The sequence below is a fragment of the Pinus tabuliformis genome, chromosome J (genome assembly GCF_031772625.1).
Source record: "Pinus tabuliformis cultivar Carrire ecotype Pingquan chromosome J, CPIR1, whole genome shotgun sequence".
Classification (NCBI taxonomy): domain Eukaryota; kingdom Viridiplantae; phylum Streptophyta; class Pinopsida; order Pinales; family Pinaceae; genus Pinus; species Pinus tabuliformis.
The window spans coordinates 1,372,376,854-1,372,401,740 of NC_142295.1; the positions used below are offsets into that span (position 1 = coordinate 1,372,376,854).

General features: G+C 37.1%; 2 protein-coding genes across 2 annotated transcripts in view; one reads left to right on the top strand and one right to left on the bottom strand.

Annotated features, from left to right (window-relative positions):
- Nucleotides 1–24,887, top strand: part of LOC149232472 (uncharacterized) — a 207,067-nt gene that overhangs the window by 168,623 nt on the left and 13,557 nt on the right. The gene's annotated exons all lie outside the window — the stretch shown is intronic.
- LOC149232473 (putative NAD(P)H dehydrogenase (quinone) FQR1-like 1) lies at nucleotides 260–23,022 on the bottom strand. Its single transcript, XM_089379424.1, has 4 exons — nucleotides 22,804–23,022; nucleotides 15,725–15,818; nucleotides 3,653–3,915; nucleotides 260–758 (listed from the first exon to the last, which is right to left on the bottom strand). The coding sequence occupies exons 1-4, from the start codon at nucleotides 22,824–22,826 to the stop codon at nucleotides 527–529; spliced, it is 612 nt and encodes a 203-aa protein (XP_089235550.1). The 5' UTR covers nucleotides 22,827–23,022; the 3' UTR covers nucleotides 260–526.

A 24,887-nucleotide genomic window follows, 5' to 3' on the forward strand; every position in this document is an offset into this window, starting at 1 on the left:
AAGCAAAGAAGTTGGGAGAAATTTGAGGCACTAAAATGAGTTGCCCTTGAAAAATAGATGAAAAAGGCTGTTACTGAATTAAAATCATCATTGGATGTAAATATCATTCCATTTACGTGATAAGTATATTATATATAGCACCTGGAACCTTTGTAATTCTTTAAAAAAGAAAATTTAAAAACTACCTGCACATACATGCAATCCATGTTTTTCAAGTGCACACTTTATCGCTAGAGAACATGCACCCAAATAACTGGGTTACGCTAGGATGAAATTAATAGCATATATTTCAAAGTTTTTAAAGTTGTTCAGTGCATCATCATTACAATAGCAATGCCAGACAACTAAGAAGCTAAAAACAATATAGAATGCACCCAAATAATGAGATAAGTACCATATCACAGACAATGTTATATGAACTCTTGTACTATGAACTGAATAATGGCAATGTGAATCAAGCTAAATTGGCACCGAATTAGAAAATAGCTATTGAAGCAAGGTCTAAGGCACAATTGTGCTGTGTGCATCAGGCTTCTCCTTTGAGTTTCTTAGCAATGCCGGCAAGATATTTTCCTTGATGAAAAGCTTGCTCCAATTCTAGCTTGCTTGGCTGGCGCGAACCATCACCAGAAAAAGTTCCAGAACCATATGGACTGCCCCCTTTCACTTGTTCCATCTCAAACATTCCAGCTCCAAAGGTGTATCCTACTGGTACATAGAGCATGCCATGGTGAACCAGCTGTGTTACAGCCGTCAATCTGCATGCTGCTAATGTTGTTAAAATCACATTGGAACCAGGGAGTTCAACAAATTCAGAAATTAGAAGAGTTTAATTTTTGCAAAATTGATGCTTCCTTTTTGCTATTAATAAATTCTTTATGCACAAATAGAGCATTTAAAAGAAAAAAGTGACGAGCGTAGCACCACAAGCAAAAGCAATTTAAAGTGGTTTTGAGTTCAATACCCAATGAAGAATACATGATCTGATGAAATTATCTACTACAATTATATTCCTATTTACTGCCCAATTGCTTGTCCAAAAACTGATCATTGAGCCTATCATAGAATACTACTAATGCTATAGCTATATTGGCCAGGATGGGAATAAGAGATTTATGAATGCTAACCTTGTAAGAAAAACGCTAACCTTGCAAGAAAAATATGTAAAATATAAGCTGCTCCAACTACCCCCCAAAGAAAAAGTTGTGAACATTAGTGTCTAAGACTTTAATATACCAGAAGTTTATAGATACCAAAAAGAGCAAAATTTATGTTTATACTTAAAGAGTTAACGTTAAAGAGTTAATGTTAAAGATGCATAAATGCTATAAAACGAAGAAAGCTTTTACAGATAGCACAACTTAAAAAGAAGGTACTAATACAGAGGACAGTTGGATATACAGGTCATTTGGAGTACATCATAAATTATGCGCCTTAGTATTTGAAAATCGTTCCCTTGAATTTGAATTGGCCATCATAGCTCTAAGCAGCTATTAGTTGAGACCTGCGTTTTCAAATTATTCTTTTAACAGGTAAAACTGTGGGCCATATGAAAGACCGTTAAACTCCCTTTGAGAGGATCCTTGATTAGTATGCTTGTGAATGCCAATTGAACCTACCAATCTATGTTTGTCAATAAATGTCAAGCATATTTTCATTGTGTCTTCTCTTAACTGCCTCAAACTAATTTATGTTAGGCACTAGATATTGAACTTAGAGGTTTAGTCTCATCCCCGGATAAATAAACTTAAGTTGTGTCATCCCTTGCTTCCAAACCATACAGACTGAACAGATTATATAGGAAGGCATGCAGGATTTGTCCACTATTATCCCCATCTTATCTTGAAAACAATGCATAGAGAAGAAACTAATCACGCGAGGCAAGGAAACTAAAGAAATTAAAATTCATATAGATGCAACAAAAGGTCCTGGATCTAGAGGGATAGTACTGGAAAATTGAAACTGACTTGACGACTTTCAGCAACAAGTCATCTAAAAACCTAGTAACGCATATGGTAGAAAGAGTGAATCCAGAATACAGCTTAGACAAGGAATCACATCATGCACCATATGGTAGAAATACTGAATCCAGAATACACCTTAGACCAGGATTCACATCATGCACCAAGTAAAATTACCATCTAATAAAATCATGATAAAATTGGATCATGCAATATTCCCATCCTTTCAAAATGGTTATATGTGCCTAGTTATGTTTTTTTGAACAGCTTGCTCTCATCAAAATGTAGCAAGTGTGCTCTTCCCCAATCTGGAAGTATTATCTGCATAGAACCATGTTAGCTCCTGCTCTATCAAGTGCAGAGAGGGATGGCATCCATGGATGTGCAAAGTTTTTCAAGGGAGAAGAACTTGAGCAAGTGATCAAATCAAGGTATAAAGCTTCCTCAAATTTTAATCCCTCAAAAAGCCTGCACCTTTAAAGATTCGATGATTTGATCCTTATCCCACTTAAACTGGAATGAAGCTGGATCTATGCTGGTCATTAATTAACTCATTCGTTATTACATGATCCACATTATGAGATTCTTTCAGTATTTGTACAATAATGAATTATGGATGTCATAAAAAAACTAATTTAGTACTCATACATAATAGCCATGGATGAAGTAATAATGCTAATGCTGAAGACAAAAATAAGAAATTTGTACTTTGATGCCTTTGATACATAGTAATCCACTTTAGCTAATATTTGATATGAAGTCTCCCAATAATTTTCATCAACCTTTCCTTTCCTTAATATGTGAGATAGCCTTTAAGTTTGTGTTATTTTTAATCAATGTTAATAGATAGACAGACAAACCGACATTGATGAAATATATTCTTGTTATTAATAGATTTTTCAACTCCACATTTAGCAGGAAATTACACTGTATTGTAGAAAGCACTTCCAAATTCATCCATAAAGTGTAGCTGGATAACGATTTTCAAAAGAAATCCTTTCGCTAAGAAATAGTAGGATGGGGATAACTTTTCCACCAATGTCAACCCGACCCCAATTGCATTGGAATGGCCCACTTGCATTGACAAGATGACCCACGAGGGGTGATACATGTTTCTTGCGCATTTGAACGTTAGTGACGAAAATATCACCACCTTTGAATTACAATCTGACCAAGACTCAAATGGCAAGCCTATGTACTTTTGACAGCATAACTTGTTTGTCTTTGTTCTTCTTTCCTTTTCCATTGTACAGTTAAATACACTTCAGATTTTCATTTATAGGAAGTTACCACAAATACTTATGCCCCGAACTAAGGTCTTGCTCTGTAATCTACATTTTTAAAATGAGAACATCGAATTCTCAGATAGATTTAGCATTTACTCAGATAGATTTCATATTCTCTCGGATTTAAAAAAGTATATTCTAGGGTTGTAATGTTTCCTAATTTTCTTATCATAAAGTTTTAATAGTTTTTCAATGATCTTCCAGTAGTGAATTCTACTTACAGGTTTACAATATGCAAAATATATATCTTATTTAAGTATTCATAATAAAGTAAGTACTTCTTACCAAGGGAAAGATCCTTTCTGCTGCTGCATTAAAGAAAATGTTATACAAATTGACATGAAAACAAATACAAGAATTCGAACTCATCTGAGTGATCATGCTAAAGGATAGAAAGAAACGTACGCGATAGTCTCCTGTCCACCATTCTGTGATCCTGTGCTACAGAAAAGACCAGCTGGCTTCCCTGCTAATTGTTGAGTTCGCCATAGCCCACCTGTTGCATCCAAGAAAGCTTTAAACTGAGCTGCCATCATTCCATATTTCGTGGGAAAGCCAAATAAAAGGCCATCTGCATCTGCCAGTTGATGGGGCTCAATGATTGGCACTTCAGACTTGGGTGGTGCCTTCATTTTTATGAGCACTCTCTCTGGGAGTATTTCAGGAACCTGAAAAGACAAATTCTTTTGTTAATGAATTAGAGAAATAACTTATGAATGACATCACGCACCGCATAGTCTTTTGTTAAGTACAGGAAGGATGAAAAACCTTCAGGATTGAAAAACCAAGGGAACAACATATCAGATGAAAGTGCCACCTAATGAAAAGGACTAAAGCCCATTATTAAAGGGTAGAATCTCTTTCTACATAGTAACTTATAGTGGGACTCTTGAATTGTACTATTCCTATTGACTCTCGAATCTTGATAATCCCGACTTTGAAAATACAGAATCTTACATCACCATTGGCTTGGATAGCTAGGTATAGGAATTTTCAATTTTTTAATCCCACAAAAATTCTCAATTATGGCATTGTAGCAAGACTCAGCAATGCCTTTGCTGTACGGATATTCACATAGTTCGAAATTCAACAGATACTTTTTTTTCAGCACGAAAAAAACTATATATATTGTATTCATTAGGAAAGTTTATACATATACATATCTCAGATTATTGCCGAAAGTATATAACTGTAGAGTAGATGCCACATTCCTGAAGGTTGAAAAAAATGAAAATTGTCCAATATATACAACATGTATACCTGAAATAGTTACTTGTGATCTGTGTATAGAAATCAAAAAGACTTTCAAGACTTGCAAAAATTTGTGTGCGCATACCTTGCCAGTGAGTTAAGCCATTGTATGGGGATTGTGTATATAAAAAAAAACATACCAGAAATTACCATTTTTTGAGAATCATATACCCAGAAAACGAAAATCCTGGATCTGGAAGCAGTGGCTGTCCGTTCTAATCTGCGCCCTCCATATGCCTTGGGGAGCTGTAAGGCCCATTTTAGATAGTGTATCTGCTTCTTTGTTTTGGTTCCTGTCAATATGAGAAATAGAATAGTCCCTCCTGCTGTTCCACAACACTGCAATCCTGTCCAACCATCCAGCAAGATGAATGTTTTTTATATAGTGCTTTTGCAAAACATGGTCAATGATTATCCTCGAATCTCCATAGATTTTCATATTCGGAATGTTAAGAAAGATACAGAAGGAAAGGAGTCCCGTTAATGCCACCGCTTCAGCTCTATTGTTTGATCCCGAACCTGCATTCCAGTAGATTTCAATGGCCTGATCATTTGTTGTTCTGATGTATACCCCGCATGCACATATCCCTTGTTGGGCAGCACCATCGAAGAAAGCGCATGGTGGGTCCGTGGGCGACAATATCGGGGGATCTCTTCCATTCCTAATTCTCTTTGTTGTAGTTGATAGACTCCTTCCATATGTGTTCCTATTCTTTCCAGCCAATTCGAGGGAGCTGTATAGTGTTATTATAGATGCTACAACAGAAGCGTTTGATTCCTTCTTTGAACTGAAAATCCTGCCATTTCTCCACTTCCATATGGCCCAAATGGCCAATAAGGGGATGGCTCTCCGTTCTTTGTTCATGGTGCTCCATCTATTGAAAGCTTCAGTAATTGTTGGGAAAGAACAGTGGGCGAGACCATAATGTGCTGCAATATTCTGCCATATGGGTTGCACCTGAGGGCAGGTGAGGAAAATGTGTAGATTATATTCAGAGTTTTCCCTGCACAGTGGACAGATGGCAGGCCCATGCCACTTCCGTTTTTGTAAATTTTCCCAAGGTTTCTATTGTGGAAAACCAACCATGCGAAGATGATGATCTTTGTGGGGCATCCGGATCTCCAAAATATAGGGGGAAATATCTCTCTAGCTAAGTCACAGGACACGTCCTCCAGGGTCCCGTGTCCCGTATTTTACGTACTGGACACGAAAACGGCCCTAATACGTGTCGAATACGGTTTTTAACGTGTCCTGAAAAATTGAATACGTATTCGCCAGTTTTCGTCGTGTCCTGAATTTAGAAAACGCGTATTTCGTTGGTAGAAAACGTGGCCCTAATGTATTTCGACAGGTTGAATACGTACCCCGCAAAAAATGTAATTTAAAGCCTACGCGATGGATTTTTCCCGGTTATTTTCGTCCTGCTGTCGTCTGGAGCTGTCGTGTGGAGCAGGGTGTTTGAAGTTAGCACTGAATTTGGAGTCTGGAGCAGATTGTGGTGCGGCTGGTGCCTGTGCCGATTACTGTGCAGCGTTCAAGGCCGGCCCGTAAACCAGTAAACCGGAACCCCTAAACCCGTGGAGACAAATCAATCTTATCGCTGGGGTAAGTCAAAGGAATCTGAGTCTATATGGCATGGGTGAGATTCTGTTATTTCTCTGACTTTGAGATGCTCTTTCAAGGAGCACTTAGGTTTTAATAGCAATAATTAGGCAGAGCTGCATGCTCAAAAACTTCTGTTGAAGTGTGGCAAATGTAAAACGAATGGTATGTTACTGCTTCAACAGAAACTGTAAACTTGTAAAGAAATCATTTTGTTCCTACTTATTTTGTATCTAGTATCTACTCTTTTGTATTTTCCATTGGCATTCTCTCAAGAGTCAGTATCTACTATGATCTATCTATGTAAATTGTAAACACTGAACAGTGATACATTTTGATTTTGATGACTTAATGGAAAATCTGCATTTTATGGTTTTAATATCTAAGTTCTAAATTTATAATTAGTAGTAAGTACTTACTACTTAGTTTCTTATGTGCTTGTAAGTTGTAAATTTTGATTCTATTTATTTTTTTAAAGTGAACTATGAACCTTGAGAAGTAATTATATTTTAATTTGATTAGATAAGCTGCAACCTGCAATTTAATATGGATAAAAAACTATATTTCGATATATATATATATATTATTAAATATATATAAAACGTGTCCCCCGTGTCCTATTCCCAAGTCGCTGCGTTTCGTATTGAATACTCGTATTTACGTGTCCTCCGTGTCTCGTGTCCTCGTGTCATGTGACTTAGCTCTCCAGAGTTGTCAGCCTCAGAAGTTATAAGCTGCAAATATATATGTTTTACCTTTACAGTCGCGGATCCATCCAATCCCTTCCATATCAGATAATCTTTATCCTCAGAACGAAATATTCCATGGCCACGCAGCATTGTTACAATAAAATTCCATTGAACCTCCAATTCCTGTTGGGGCTGTAGTTCATTTGTTGTTTTCCATATGGGGATAGCTCCATCCCAATTTCGAATGGCGTTGGCCCAGAAGAAGATCCCTCTGCTGTGAAGCGCTCTCATCAGGCGAGGGGAGACATGGATTTTCCCTGCCCCTCCAGCAAATTCATCCCTACCAATCATAATTTTTGCTCCTATTTGGAATTTCCAAATAAGATTCTGTCTGAAAAATGGCTCCAATTTCCTGAAGCCTCTCCATATGGTAGATCCAAAAGGGGATCCAATGAAATTTTCCCTGATCCAAAAAGATATATCCATGTTGTTCATGTATTTTGTGCGTATGGCCGAGCTCCATAACGAATTCCCCATAATTGCCTTCCACATAGATTTGCACAGAAGTGCTTTTCTGAAATGGGATATATCTAAAATGCCCCATCCTCCCATCTGCTTTCGCCGCGCCAGCAATGATAACTTTGTTAGATGAAATTTGTATTGATCTTTGTCACATCCCCAAATAAAATTTGCAATCATCTTGTTCAGATTTTTGATTATAGCGGATGGAATATAGAACAGGTGCGCCCAATAGACCATTGTTTGGACGAGAACTGTTTGTGTCAGGATCATGCGTCCTCCTTTTGATAAACACAAATACTCCCATGCTGCAATTTTCTTATAGAATCGGTCTGAAATCCAGGTCCAATCCACCACCCGTTACCCCACTGCTTTCAGATTGAATCCCAAATACTTTAGACCATTCCTGAGAGGGATGGCTTGGATGTTAAACAACCGAGAAAGGAATTGAATCAATTCCCCATTTATATCCTCCACATGGAAAGAGAATTTCCCTTCATTTACAATCATACCAGTGGCGGCTTGAAATCTTTCCAATATATTATGTAAACACATCCAGGTAGCTCTGCACAGGATTGCGGATATGAGGATGTCGTCGACAAAAAAGTTGTGGGATATGTGTATCCCTCTACATATAGGAAGAGGCCAGCAGGAATTTAGTTGAATCGCCTTCTTGATATGGAGTCTAAGAGAATCCATTACCAGAATGAATAGGAGAGGAGACAAGGAGCATCCTTGTCTAAGCCCCCTGGCAGCTTTAAAAAAAGGGGTGGGATAGCCATTAATCAAAACAGCGTAATTTACCTCCTCCACTCACGCCATGATCCACCTGGAACACCTATGATTCAGACCAATCTTGGCTAGAAGACAGCGGATGTAGCCCCAGTCCACGCTATCATACGCCCTTTTTAAATCTATTTTTAATAGAGCAGCTTCCAGTTTCTTGGAATGAATAGAATGCAAAGCTTCTTGAGTGAGGGCCACGACATCCATGATATTCCTATCCTTTAGAAAGCCTTGCTATTCAAGGGAAAGATGCTGGGATAAAACATTCCTTACTCGAATGGCAATAATTTTAGAGATCGTCTTATAAAGGACATTGCATAAAGATATTGGTCGATATTCAGAGAAGGATGTGGAGAGAGTTCTTTTAGGAATCAGAGCAATGTATGTGGAGGTTATAAAATGATTTATATATCCATTTATTCTTGATTCCTCGACCATATTTAGAATGTCAGCCTTGAACAAGTCAAAGAAATGGATGAAGAAATCTACAGACCACCCATCCGGCCCCGGGCATTTATCCTTCTGGAAGGATTTCATTGTTGCCAGCAATTCATCCTCAGTGACTTCAGAGTAGAGGGCATCATTTTGATTTTCATCAAACATAGTAGGGTACAACTTAATGCCCCATAGTATGTCTTCAATTTGACGGCCAATATCTCTACTGTAGGCCATGTTGAAAAATTTAACAGCTTCACAAGATATATCCTCCTGAGTAAAAAAAGATCTTCCAGCTTCATCCTTAATTTCCCAAATCGTGTTTATCTGCCTCCGCATGTTAGCAAATCTGTGAAAAAACTTGGTTTTTTTATCTCCCTCCTTGAGCCAAATGGCTCGGCTCTTTAGACGCCACGTAGATTCCTCCTATGCTAAAACTTTTTGCTTCCTTTTTTCAAGATCCCATATCTGTTTCCAAATTTGTGAGGAAATGGAATCACTTTTGAAGCGAAAGAATAAAAGATGCAGTTCTTTATCTAATCCTTTCAGTTCCCTTCTATTACAATCTATTTTCTCTCGCTGCCAGCATTTTACCTTGTTTCGCAAATAAGCCATGCAGTTAATAAAATCCAAAGTCTGTTGCTGAACCAGTGCAGAATATTGCTGCCACGACTCCTTTATGAAGTGATTGAAATGTTCATCGGAGAGCCACGTTCGGTTGAATTTGAAAGGGTATCCCGATTTGTATACATCATTGTTCCATTGAATATATATAGGGCAGTGATCAGAGATGTGAGAAGGGATGATTTTCATCATAGGCAGACCAAATCTATCAATCAATTTTCCGTGGAGGATATATCTGTCCAATCTTTTAGCCAAGAAAGAGTCATTTGACCGCCTGTTATCCCAAGTGGGCCCACGACAATCCGGTTGTATGTCTATGAAATTGTTTTGGATGATGGCATTACGGATCATGCGACCAATCGGATCAATTTTCCTGCCATTGCCCCAAATCTCATCGTTACACAAAGTGCTGTTAAAATCACCTCCAATCATCAAGGAATCAATATCAAAAAGTCTAGATGCCAGAAATTTTTCCCATAATGGAAAACGTTGTCTATGAGGGGCATATATATTTAAAATGTGCACAGGATCTGGACAATTGCGAAAATAGGCTAAGATAAGAATGCCTGCAAAACATTGAAAGGCAACCGCTTTAATCCATTTAGGATCCCATAGTACAGCAAGACCTCCAAACAAACCTACAACATCAGTGGCCACCATGTGCCAAGTAGGGAACATCCTTCTAAAATAAGAAATGGTTTGGGTACAATCATGCATTGTTTCTTGAATCAAAAGAAATCTGGATTTTGTAGATCGAAAGAAGTCATTTAGAGCCATAAACTTAGGGTCTGCTCCAAGGCCCTGAATATTCATAGACATGATGTTATTCATTTCGGTCATCTGATGGCCGACAAGCTCTAAGAGGCCCTTTAGAAAAGAAATCATCTGAGGCGATTTCTGAAACAGGAATGTCAATTAGATTCAGGTCCCTGGAAGACATATCCTTTCTTCCCTTTCTCCCGCGAAAGTGTCTACTTCCCCGCTTTTCTTTGCGTCGGATAGTGATATTTCATGCAGAATTTGGGCTGATGACAGGGGAAGGAGAACGGTCGGGTTTATGGATGGTAAGAGGCTACAAGTTTAAATATGCCTGTTTCATCAGCAGATCTATATCACAATCAATAGAATTTTTTCCAGAGGATGTCAGAGAGTTATATGGAGTAAAAGACTCACGAATAGCCTTTCCTTTAGGATCATCTTGATTTGTCCTGATAGGAGAAGGATTCCCAGTGGGAAGGGGAGGGTTTGCAGCGGGGGACAAAGGAGATGATGAAACGTAATGAGTGGAATGGAATGGACCAGCCGGTGACGGTTTGTCAATCGATTGGAGGAGGGGAATGGCAACATCCAGGGAGGGTTCAGGAGAAGGAGGAGGTAAAGAGAAGCGCAGTCGAGGTGAGGGTGGATCAATGAGAGGCCGATGAGAAAACTGGTTGTGTTAGCTGACCGAGAACAACAAACATCGAATCCAATATCCCAACCATGTGGTCCAGCAGACAACGAACAGGATCTCAAGAGACTAGAGGATCTATCCCTTGAGGAGCCTTTTTTAGGAGAGGACCAGGATTACAGATTAAAAGGGCCCCGAGATGGGTCAATGCAGTGGGGTTGAGCCAAATGTTCGCTAGTAAATGAATCATCAGCTTTCTTCTCCGATATGAATGGGAATGGCAACATCCAAGGAGGGTTCAGGAGGAGGAGGAGGTAAAGAGAAGTGCAGTCGAGGTGAGGGTGGATCAATGAGAGGCCAATGAGAAAACTGGGGTGTGTTAGCTGACCGGGAACAACAAACATCGGACCCAATATCCCGACCATGTGGTCCAACAGACAACGAACAGGATCTCAAGAGACTAGAGGATATATCCCTTGAGGAGCCTTTTTTAGGAGAGGACCGGGATTTCAGATTAAAAGGGCCCTGAAATGGGTCAACGATGTGGGGTTGAGCCAAATGTTCGCTAGTAAATGAATCATCAGCTTTCTTCTCCAATATGAACTTATTTTTGTGTTTATAAGGCTGTCTGCGAGGACATTGCGAGAGAAGGTGGCCAGTTCTGTGACACGCCGAGCACCTGAAAGGTACTCCCCAATAGTCCAACCGCTGGTGGACATTTGACATATCCCAGTTTAAATCAATCGATTCAAGGAAACCACCTCTGAAACCCTTCTCAATAAGGACCCATGCAACACGTTTATCCTTTGCGCCTATGCATCTGGGATCAACGTATATGAATCTTCCAACAGCGTTACCAATCTTCTCAATAGATTCTTTGTTCCATAGCTCAATGGGTAGACCAGGTAATTTTAGCCAGATGTAATTGTTTAGAGGGGTGCACCTGAGCGGTTTAAATCCTATATACCACCTGTATAGAGCCAGAAAACTTCAGTCCCAGACCCAAGGTTTAGAGAAGATAATCTCAAGATCCCAATCCCGGAGAAAGTGAAAGCTAAACCAATCATTCATAAGCCTAAGGGTGTTGAAAATTGAAATATATTTTATTGTTTAAACTTAAGAGACCACCACTATGCACGCTGATGCTATAGTTTAACCATTAACAATTGAACAATATTCATTTAAAATTTAATTGTTAAGGTAAGAGTGGGACTTCAAATTTTGTAGATCTGGAGAGGAAACCTATAACCACTTATTTCTCCACTGTTCTTACTCCGTTCAGGTCTAGGTTGAGCTGGACCATTTGGCTTGGAAACACTCCTTATGGCAGGGACAGTCTATAGATGCCAAACTCCAGAACTGGTATACAGTTAGAGGTTTGAAGAGTTGGAGGAATTTTCCTTTTGTTATTTGAGGAATCTGGATTCCCAGAAACTCCATTGCGTTTGATGGTAGATTTTGCCCCCATTTTCACACAGCTCACAAATTTGATCCTTATTACAAATCTGTTTATCTGAGGATACTCCTAAAGATCGACGTGTGATGAAAACAGTGATACTTACTAAAGCGAGGCCGTGGGCCTTCTTTGATGGCACTTGCAGGGGAAGAGACTCTATAGTTGATGTGGGTTTTCGCTCTACTTGATGGATTCTCACGTTTTCTGTTTTAAAGCCAACTGTGGCCGACGAACCAACAACTTTGCAGGTGAAAGGAGAATCATTACTAACCATCAATTGGATCACTGGTCTAGTCCATGTTATCAACAACTCCCTCTTCCCTTTGGCAAAGCAGTTAAAAGAGGATTTCAAAGAGCATTTCCAGCTCATTAACTTCCAGCATCTCTACAGGGAGCAGAACTTAGAAGCAGATCAACTCTCTAAAGCTGGTCTGGATTTAGATGAAAACTGCCAGTTTTTAGAAAAAGATGAAAATAATGTTTTGCTACATAATAGGATAGATGTCCTGAACAATTTCTAAGCAAGGTTGCACGAAACGGGGAAACGGGTACGAGTTTCTGAAACGGGAAGCGATACGAAACGCGACCTCCCCAAATTTTGGAAACGGGGAAACGCGAATATATATATATATATATATATATATATATATATAGGAATTTAAGAAATATGTGCAATCATAAAGCATATATGATACATTCTAATTTATTACATTATGATAAAATTGTCAATTGTCAATGCATAGACTATAAGTATCTAAATTTACATCACATTTACTCATGAATAATCACATAATGAAAATAGAAATATCCAAAATCAGCCACGAGAAATTTCTAATTTTTTGTCTCGTGGTTGATTGGGAGTCTCCTCCTACATAGTCGAATGACCTTAGTGCTCTTGATTAAATACAAGTTTCATACCCTAGTACCCTACATTCTCTTGATTATTGGGAGTCTCCCCTGCATAGAGGGCTTTTTTCTCTCGATTAAATACAAGTTCCATACCCTAGTACATGATAAAATCCAATGGAAACATTGAAATCCCCCCAATCCTGAAATCCTGAAAAATAGATAAGTCTGCTGGATTTTGAGTAAGATCTAAAATTCTACTTTCTCCATATGAAATCCAATGACGGTGAAACCACTCTCAAACATCCTGAGTCATTTCATGGTAATGTTAAAAATTTAAGTAAAAGGATGAAAATGAAAAATAAAGGAGAATATCACTTTTACTTTAAGAATTTAACATTACCATGAACTGCATATCAACACTAGGGCAAACAAATGTAAGAGATCTACATTAGAAAAAAAAAAATAAAAAACAAATGTTTTTTTGGGGGAAACGTGGCCCGTACGGCCTGGAAATGCGTTTCCGGCCGTACGGCCACGTTTCCGTTTCGGGAAACATGGCCGTACGGCCAGAAACACGTTTCCAGGCCGTACGGTACGGGAAAACGCGTTTCGTTTCGTTTCCCCTCGCGAAACGCCCCTAGGGCCACGTTTCCTGCAACTTAGTTTCTAAGTATGACTGTTTACAGTAGATCACTGTATTCACGTATTCACCACATGATTCAGAGTCCATAGGCCCTAGGGCCTATTTTACAAGGACTGAAAGTTCTTATTGACTACTTTCAAGACACGGTGGTTTCATTGTGATGTTGATGCCTTTTGCAATTGATGAATGTATTTTATTTCTTCTCAGATATAAATTCGAGTGGAACTTCAACTAAAAAGGCAAATGCTTGTGCGATAGTAACTTTTAACAATTCAACTATTCATAGCTAACAATTACTTATACTAATCATAACCTTACCATCAGCTCATATGGTTTTTCATATAAATAAATATAAACTCAAATGGCATAAGCGAGAAAATTTTTGCAGAGCAAGACCAAGTAAAGAACGGACACAAAGAAACATAGGAATCATTTCAAACAGCTTTGTGACTATCGTTCGCCTTAATCTTTGGAATGAAATTTGAAGTCCCACAAGTTACTTAATCAACCTTTAAAAAATATATACATTGAGGTCATGAGCATAGACTTTTAACTTAAGATTTAAAGCTAGTGAGGGAATAAGGCTGATCTCCCACACACACAGATATATGTGGGTCATGTTATTATATGATATGTTATACCTTAAATTTCAGAGATGTTTCAAGTTGTTTACAATGGAGAATGAATGCTACTTTAAATGGTTTATATATATACTTAAATTTTCTAAAAATTTGAACAGTATATCTTTTTATATCAATGGGATGTCTATTTCCATATTTTAGCAGTACTAAATTTTTTTGTTACACATTTTTTCCATGTCGAATTGTCTTCATATCCGCATTATACTTGAATCTCGCTACTATGAGTTACGGTACAGTCCATATCTACTTACATAGAACTGCAGGTAGACCAAAATATAACTACGTCCCGGGCTGGATAGCTTCAATCGGATGACATCAATTTTCTAGATAAGTATGCCAAATGACAGATTCCTTTTTGTGGACTTCTCATCAGAAGGGTCATGGCATTCTTCAGAGATGCTAACCTCCATTCTTATCAGCATTTCTACAAAATTATAGCATGCAAACCTTATATCTTGGTATCAATTTTTCTTGCATACTTAATTTGACAGACAATATCGTCAGATGTCTATATACACAACACAGCTAGTTACATGTTAGAAACATAGAACAACGAGGCAAGATGTGGATAAGCAGCTCTGATGCATGGATATTGTTACCTAGGATTCAACTTTCCATCCTACCTTCTCTACCTTTGAGTTTATGTAAGCTTCTTAACTCTTCATCGAAGTTGAAGTTAATTTACGTTTGAATAGAAGGCGAACAAAGAGTCTTACAGAGTTCACAAAATTTTGTTTATTCCAGATCTATCAATTTTGTAACTTTAGATACTCCAAGATCCTTCACATAATACAACAGAGTAAGCACGAGACTTCGTTTTCATTTTGAAGTTGTACATGTTTAATTTGTCAAGATTTATTCCGAAAACAAGAACAAGGCAAGAAAAAGTGCACTTTTTATTGTTCCTAAACTAGCCTAAATCCATCTTAACTCCCGATCTACCAGGCACTGAGTGGGATGAAATCTATTTTCACTCTAAAAGAGGTTTATACCTCAAGAGATTTGATCCCTTTCGACACTTCGTAGATCCGGAGTTAAGAATCAAGATTGATCTAGACTGGTTTAATTATCAACTATAATTGATTATAATTATAGTTATTTATTATTTATTTTTATATTTTTTTATGACAAAATCAAAATATTTAATTAATAATTATAATTATAATTATGTTATTTTATTTTATTTTAATTTTAATTTTAATTTTTTTGTGTAATTTGACCAAGTCAAAACATCTACATAACAGGACAGGACAACAACTCTTCCATACTGGACTGGAAAACTCCTCTAAGCACAATAAATTAAGTTACATAACCCTACCAAGATATCTGCTTAAGATTTTGCTTCTCTTCATCACCATACATTTACATCTAAGATGCCAAATAAATGAGCAAAATGCGAAGTATAATAGTGTCACCAACTGCTTGCCTCTTAAATTACTGGGGTAACTGTGGTCTCTGGATATAAAGTGACCCCATGCCCTGATACTAGAATAATTTAAAGTTCAAAGAAACAATCCATCTCAGGTATATAATTGAGAAATTGAGATTATAAAAGAGAGACTCTTTGGAAAGCGTTGCAAAGGATGCTAACCTGCCACAACGTGGCTTCTACTCCTTCCACAGAGGCAGCGCCTTTTTTAATCTCCTCAGCAAGTTTCTCTACATGTCCATACATGGAATAGAACCTGCAAAAGTATCAGTTTACATGAAATATGTTACATAAATGGATGCCACCAGGAGCTTCAAGAAGACAGTTACATATGCTGAATAGTCAAGTATTTCCAAAAGGAATTATTGTTTTCGTAGTATAATAATACCATTGGAACCTAATAAACAATAAACCAATATGGTGAAAAGAAAACATAGTCAGAGGTCGGGATCTCCACAAGCGCAGCATAATGAAAGAATGGAAGCAAGAGAAAATGTGGATGGAAGTGAAATATATCTGCTAAGTTTACAATTGCATTATTACTAGCTTTTGCTGCTTTTAGTAAAGCATTGATTGGTCTTATGATGCATTGTTTTTGTGTTCTACTACTTTCAGGTGTTGCATGCTACCTAGTTTTTAAATTAGATGCACAATAAAATTAACAATAGCCCAACCGATTGCATTATTGATGATCCAGATTCCTAAATACATATTCATATGATGACAGTGATGAAACGGAACTATGGCACCACAAGCTCTCGAAGTGGTTGAAGTCCAAGGAGAAGCAGCACATATAGTAATGTGGTCGATTGGTAAAAGCAATGCCTTCTTGAGAACTGCGTTTTAATCATTTATTGGTCCAACTTCATACTGCCTCTGGAGGAAGAATGCCAAGATCAAGCATAAATGCTGTGTGCTAGGTGCAGACACGAACAAGATTTTCAGCATTCCAAGCACCCTTAGATCTAAGAGGCCTATATATTTATGCCTTTCTTGCTGTTCTAATTTCTGGACAGGTGTAGTGCATAAAGTGATAAGCACCAATACCTCTAGGCATTTCTAGCTTCCAAGAAGCCTCAATAAGGCAACCTCTTCAAATGAGTTTAAACAAGCTCTAATCAAAATGACAAATGAGCATTCAATAAGGAGTAGATTGGGAAAGATCCACTTACACTTCATAAACAAGTGTCGATTGACTTTGGAGGCATACAATGTTATAAAAATCTACTCAACACAAAACCAGTGCACATAGAGTTAAGGAAAGCTAGCTAATTATTTCGATATTTTGAGAGACTTAAATTCAATACTGCAACTTTTCTATCTATGATATCAGTCAATTTCCTGTAGGTTTCTGGAACCAAAACCTGTAGGCCGTAATAGTCAAGTGCAGAAAGTCCAAACTAGATAAACCAAGAAAATGGGTATTAGGCACTGAGTAGTTGAGATATTTTAGATTTTTGGCTTTCGCTTTTGGTTTTGGCTCTCTAGTTTCCATTTGAACTATAAATACATGTCATCGATGTTCCTTGAACATCCTTGACATCTTGAGCCTCTTCTTTGCATAGAGATATTGTCAAGGAGGTTTACTCGCAAGTGTTTTCACTTTTGACAGGATAGTACTACTCTAAAATGTATTTTTACAGATTGACAGACACATAAGTAAATTTGTTTAACTACATGCCTAATTCTGTCACAATGTTAGGGAACCATATGAGGAAAATCAGTTTCTTCATGGATGCCTTGGCATGTTTGGTGACTATGAAGTAAACCAAAAAATATCGGGTGTTCACCATGACATCTAAAAGGGCTGTATGCCAATCCTGAACTTCACGTGCCCTTACTAGTGTACCACATTTAGGAACTGAATAAACATAAAATTTAAAGAATGAGACTTTGAAGGATAGCAAGAAATTAAAAAGGCAATAAACCAAGTATAAAACACTCATTGATCTATCAATGGTGGCTTCCCTGGTCAATGTAAGCAGGTAGCTAATATAGCCACCACCAAGGTTCAAATCTACTAAGTGACATGCTAAAGCTTGTGATTATGCTTGTGGATGTGTGCCAATGTGCATGACAATGATTGGGGCCAAATGCAAATCTTGCACAACTTTGGCAGAATAGACACCCCTTGGTCACAATTGCTTACCCAAAGATATCCAAATTGAATGGTGCTAATAGTTCCCTTGTAATGCAAATCTTGGGCGAATTTGGCAAAATAGACAGCCCTTAGTGCTGCTCACCCAAAGATATCCAAATTGAATGGTGCTAATGGTTCCCTTGTAATGCTATATATGAATGTTCGAGTAAGTTTCCAGATGGGGGAGTGCAAAAGCGAGGAGACAAATGGGGTACGTGTGGAAGCACCCACAAATTTTTGGGGAACTCAAGGGGTGGGGGGAAGTCAAGGACCTAGCATAAGGGTCCCCAAATCCCAACAATAACAATTCATCCTATGCAAATTCATCATTGTGCAACGCAAATACTAAACAGTAAATAGTAAAATAGTACTAAATTCAAATTTGTAAATGATATAAACATGATTTAGATTAAGGTTCAACAATGAAATACATTGATTCATAAACAATAAATGAAAGATAAATAGTGATGCTATTATAGTAAATGTACTTAAAAAATAGTAGATTCTGAAATCTAAAATAGTAAATTGAAATTACTCAAACTCAAAAATAGCAAAGAGTGAAAAATCAAAGATTCGGTCTAAGGTCATCAATGTCTAGAGTCAAGACTCAAAAGTTAAAACTGAAAATCAACAATGGACAATGAACATTGTAAATAAAATGAGCATCAAGGAATGAAAGTGAATAAAAGGAAAGTAAAAGCGGAAGTGAGATAGAGTAATTTTACATATTGTTCGTGTTTTTTGTTTTGTTTTTTTTTCAGTTCTTAAGCCTTTATAGGAAAAAATTTGGGGGATGCCTAGAAGCAACCAATTCCTTGGGGAACACCCAACCCTTTCCTAGGGGAACACACCCCCCACACTAGGAAATTTTTCCTCTATGTGTCCCAACATATATCTAACAAGAGGTCATAGGGAAACATTTCCCCAAGCATCCCCCTATCCTAAGAGCATGGGAGGGGAGAAGGTGAGGGGCATCATTGGGGAGGCATCCCCATCGAACACTATTATATATGGGTGCTAATTGTTCTTGATATGCATGTTGAAGAAAAGGGGCAGACAAACTTGGATAGATAACTCTCCAAACTCGCACTTAAGCTAAAGGAAGTCCATGTTATCCATTGCAACTCCAACTTTAAGACATATTTCTCAAAACAATTTCCAAAAAAGAATCCTACGAAGAGTGCAATACAAGTAAGAAACTTCACCATCAATAACACCAACTTGGCTCTTTTACTTGCCCTCTTGCTAATTCCCTTGCGAATACATTAGATGCCCAATACAACAACCATGAAGGAAAGGGACTCCAGCATCTAGATCTAAGGTTCCGGACTCACAATCCCATCAACGAAGCAACAAATAGTGCTTAATCAAGTAACCTGCATCTAATCTGACGACAAATCCTATACCTCAAATAGGAGTCTAGGACTAAATCATCCAGGGCAAGTTCTACCTTATTTCTCTAGAGGCTTATCAACATATGTCAGAGCGTGCCCTATGTCTCCAAAACCCACTTCCATCTTGCTTCCACCCCGACATGGTCACAACTACCTAAACAAGTCACCTTTGCTCTAGCACCATCAACGGCACCAAGGACCTAGATGTCATTTGGGTCTAGTAAATGCAGTAGAATCTTAGGCTCATCGGTCTGCACAATTTAAGGATACCCAATTGCATCTTGCTTCCACCCAAACATATACATGACTACTTAAGAAACTCACTTTTGCTCCAATACCATCAAACACACACACCAATAAATCTACACTTCTGGTTTCGATATGTGTAATACATCATCCTTGGACGCAAACACATTAAATCAAAAGTCTTGTCTCCCCACAATTCAAGTGTGCCCACATCCATGTTTCTTTCACCCAAGCACAAGCATGGCTACCAAAACGGCTCAATTGAGATTCTAGTACATCAACTGGCCAACAATACTACCAACCTGATCCATCTATACTCTCAACAGGGCCCATGGGCAACGCTTCCAATACGACTCACTTGGGGTCTCAATAACACTAATGGCCAATGCCACTTACATCACTCATCTATATTCCCAGAAGAAGAAATGGCCATCTCGGCTATCCAAAGAGCTTATTTATGCTCTACACAACACCTGAGAGGTCATCCTACATGTATGTTATATTGTCGATGCCATACTCAAAGCCAAGAACAGTTCAACTAAAAACAAGAATTCCTCTGGAAACAATTCAAAGTAAGCAGAGACTTCAGGAGGCATTTGAAACTTGGGGTCGATTTACACATCACCCCTATAATTAGGGGAGTGCTACAATAGGTGGACAATTCCAAGATGTAGCTGAATGCATAAAAAAATATATTCTCTCATGCAAGCTACTCTTTCTACTTAAGGGAACTCTTCTCCTATTGTACAATCAGCTAGAGCTCATGGAGAAAACAATCTTTATTTCTGAATAGCAAGTTTTTTTGTATCCTTGTCTCACCTAGATCTGTTCAGCTCTTCTCATCTCCATCTGCCTTTGGCCCAAATCATCTTTCCAGATTAACTGAGAACAAAATATCTCCATTGCATTGAAAACTAACCCACCATGTAGTTTGTAGATTAAAACTATTCTATGACAACAAACGCTGTTTAATATGGGATAGCCCAAATGGCAAAAACTCATGTAGTGTTCACAACATAGTTTGATGTTCTTATCTGATTTCAGTTCACCAGGTGGGAACTCAGCAATTCAAGACCCGATCACATTGAACACTTGACTTGAAAAGAAAGTCACATATGGATATATTATTTTGTGTGTTGTCAGATTTGTCTCTGTTTGTATAACAATGGACTTTGCAGTGCAAGCCCCTAGATTGACGTTTTAGGATCCTCTCTGTAAAGGAATAACATTGTTGGATGGTTTTACAAGCAAAATGAATATATTTATCCTTATGAATGGTTTCCCTGTGGCAGTGACAAAGCGAAGTCCTACAATAGGCCAAAAGCATAGAATGAAGGAGCTACATGCACAATGCCAGTAAGCATTCTTGCAGAAGCATTTAGGGATCCTTCACAGATAGCCTAACTGCAACAAAAGGAGGGGGGGATTTGGCAAGAGGTAGAACTACTGATCCAGTTGCTTCAGTGTAATATTGAATCAGAAATCAAAACCATATCAGCTACTAACTCCACTTGGAGTTGACCAGGTTGGCCACTCTGTATTTAAGCAGTGCCATCCCAACATTCGTTGCTTCTTCATCATACAAGACAATGGTCCAACGATTAGTCTCAAAAGAAAAGCATCATTCTTAAAATTCTTCATTTGTAAAAATTATTGCAAGATAAGATTGGAAGTCAACGGGAATTTCCATTCTTTCATTACACAATGTTAACTGCTCACAAAAGAAATGTGGAAAGACATGAGTAAACATATTAGGATGCCCCTGGTAATAAGTAAACCATATCAAAGTCAGGAAGCAGTCTGAAGCAACTTGTGTATTTTGCCGGATGTAAATATTGGATATATGCTACAACTGTAGACATACTGGCCCTTAAATGATTTATGAAGTGTTTTGTTTCGTTGAAAAGTTAATTTATCCACATTGGTATGCAGCTTGCTTTGCTACGTCGTTTCTAAAATGTTGCGACTACTGAAGTATACTAGGATGCTAAGAAGAACTGTGATTTATAGTCCCTGATTCTTGGAAATTATCCCATCAAAGCCTGCAACATACCTCCTAGCCACACCCAGATGCAATGCTTTTTCATGATTCAATTACAGGTCCACTGAAAAGCTTGGAAGCAAATCAGTTACCGATATCTTTAGTTAACACTCTAAGTGAATACTCTGTCTCGTGTCGCACTCAAATACAAGCAGGCTTCATCGAACAAACATTCATTGGCTTCTCCGCTTGTATTTTATCGTTTCTAAAATCAATGCCTGGATGGGAAATAAAAAGAGAAAAATTGGATGTAAAACGGTAGACTTGGGTCAAAGCAAAACAGGACCGACATAAGGCAAAAATTGGGATCAATCTCTTTTGAAAGTTTCTTTTCCGGCCTATATGCAGTTCATGAGTCCGCCCACTCTTCAGGACGTAAAGAGACATACTAACGGACTCTTACTATTCACCCTCTCTTTTAAGCAGATTTGTCGGATCCTTCTGGGAGAGTGATTTGGAAAGTCTTTGAAGACTCCCCTCGATCACTGAGATTGCTATGAGCAAAAAGGCACGAGGATTGACAATGATAATCGCAATGGATTCTTTGTAATCAGCCAACGCACATCTTCCAAGACACTGTGATAATCCAGATGCCTAATAAACATGGAGTTACAATCAAGACCAGAGCTGAGAATTGGGTACGGTTGCGTGGTCCTATCGCAGGCTTTTTGGCTTCAAAGATGGCTACAAATCATATGAATTTGCATGACTTTTCTTATGCCTTGGCTTGAATATACATTTATATATAGCCCGCCCAGAGAGACAGAGCTCCAGGACATTCGATTCAAGACAGCCTGGTTTCAGCTCAGAAACAAAATGCCTTTTGACCAAATGTTTATGATCAAGTTGGGTTGGTTTTGGGCAGCACTTGAACGTGCAGTAGCGGGCAACCTCGCCTTGACCATTTTGAACGTGCAGTAGGGCGCAACCTCGGTTTGACCACTTTGCGATCCTGCCATATGTTTCTGTTTCATTGCAACAGTGGCAGGTAATAGATCAACGGATCTCTCCAGATTTGGATTTATTAAGTAGTGGATAGAAGTACATAAAAAACAAGACAGCAAAAAATTAATGCAGGGACATTAATGGGCATCACTTTATGAGCCTTACTATGTTGAAGGGAAATAAACCACAATGCTGCACTTCACCAACTCAGTCAAATGGCAGATTAAAAGAGAGGCTGTTTAGTTTTTATAAACACATTATGGGAATGATAAACATTGCAATTAGCACGATCTATCTTCTTCCAAGCTTCTGTCTCCTTCATGCATGCTGAAGGGAATAATAATATTACAACATACAGGTATGTAAAGTGATGTAAGAATTTTAAGACATACAGTTATGTAAAGCGATCTAAAAATTGCAGTGAAAGATGCACTTGGGCTTACTGGAAATAAACCAAAGAAAAACAAGAACTTACACAATGTAAATCTTGACAGCCATTTTGAATCTGCTGAATTAGTTGAATCAACGAACAATGCTTCCCACTATTTCTCAGTGGGAGAACGATGATTCGCTGTGTAATAGGCAGGTATGAGTAGCCTTTTATAGAAAAAGCCAATGCCGAGGGCTTAGCTTCGGTCCAAAGGTGAAGAAGCGCATGACGTTTAACGGGGTCATGAGTGTTGTGGTAGTTAGACCTTCGAGGGTGCTGCCTCATCACAGACATGACTCTCCGAGTCCTCTATCTCGTGAGGAGATAATGGCATGGCATGGCATTGCATCATTTTCCCTGGTTTTGGGTTAAACTTTGGGTGATTTACAAGATATCCCATGTTGGTTTTTTTTTTACCTTCTTCACCTTTGGGTGATTTACAAGATATCCCATGTTGGTTTTTTTTGGGACCTTCTTCACCGGGGATGGAATTTGAGGAGTAAATTGTTTTTTATTAGGTGTTTTGGTTCTTAAATAAAGTCAATTTTTTTTTAAAGAAGTCAAATTTTTCTTTGTAAAATAAGTCGTCATTTTTTTTGAAATTGTAAAAATATTTTTTTTGAAATTGTGAAAATAAGTGAGAGAAGTGTGAAAACCGGTAAATTTGATAAGTGAGCCTGTTTTGAAATTTCAATTTTGCTTTCCACTGGTAAGTTTGTTTATTCAAAATTAGTGAAAGACCTTCCCACTACTTAATTTTGTTTATTCAAAATCAGTGAATATATTAAAATGAAGCTCAATGGGTGCACTGTTAAGGCACTCCTTGTGATAGGTCACTGGTTCAAATCCCCCGTAGGTACTTACCTACCAAAACATATATATATTAAAATGAAATTTTGGTCAAAGTTATTTTGATTTAATAAAATTGTAATATAAAATGTTAAATTAAAAATGGTTTGCACAAATTTTGTATTAAATAAAATAAATTCAAATTTATAAAACATGTTGTCTTATTTTTTATAATTATTAATGGAAAATAAAAATGAATGAATTTTAGTTCATAAATTTAATAACTAATATTTTATAATTAAATTTAATTTATTTAGAGTTTTTAATAATGAATCTTAAAAAAATAAAAAGTAGATCCATTTGTGCGTTTTTTATGCTAAATTTTTATAGCAATTTTAAAAATTGAAAAAAGGGTATAATTATTACCAAATAATTATTATTATATTTTTTTCCTATATACATGTGGTGGTCCATAATGAAGAATTAATTAATAGGAAGACTTATTGCCTAATTATTATATTAATAGAAAGCCTTATTGCTTTTGTAAACTCATTCATTTTTTTTAATGGAAAACAAATCAGTTATCACAATCAATATAAAACAAAACAAAACAAATGTTCTTTTAAAAACATGGGCATGATAGCAATTTTAAAAATTGAAAAAAGTATAATTATTACCAAATAATTATTATTATATTTTTTTTCCTATATACATGTGGTGATCCATAATGAAGAATTAATTAATAGGAAGATTTATTGCCTAATTATTATATTAATAGAAAGACTTATTGCTTTTATAAACTCATTCATTTTTTTTAATGGAAGACAAATCAGTTATCACAATCAATATAAAACAAAACAAGAAAACAAAACAAAACAAATGTTCTTTTAAAAACATGGGCATGAAAGACAAAAATAACATTAAACAAAAAAAATAAGATAAGAACAATTGAAATGGTCATAGACCTTATCTTAAAACAACAAAATTGACAAATAAATAAACCTTCTAACTACCTTAATTCTTTAATTATGAGGGATGTATGTAGACCTAATTGTTATGAGTGTGCTTTCTTAATGCTATACTTATTCAATAAAATTCCTAAGGTGTAAATATAACAAATAACATTTAGAATACATAAATATTCAATATAGAGCATTGGTCTCAATATAGGTTCACTTGAATGTGGATGGTGGCAACTAACATTTAAAATGAATTATTGACTTAGTATAAGTACAATTGAGATGATTTAATATGTAAATTATTATTAATATTTTAAATAGAATTATAAAATAAGAATTTTACAGAGTATTATTAACTAATTCCATAAAATGTAAATATAA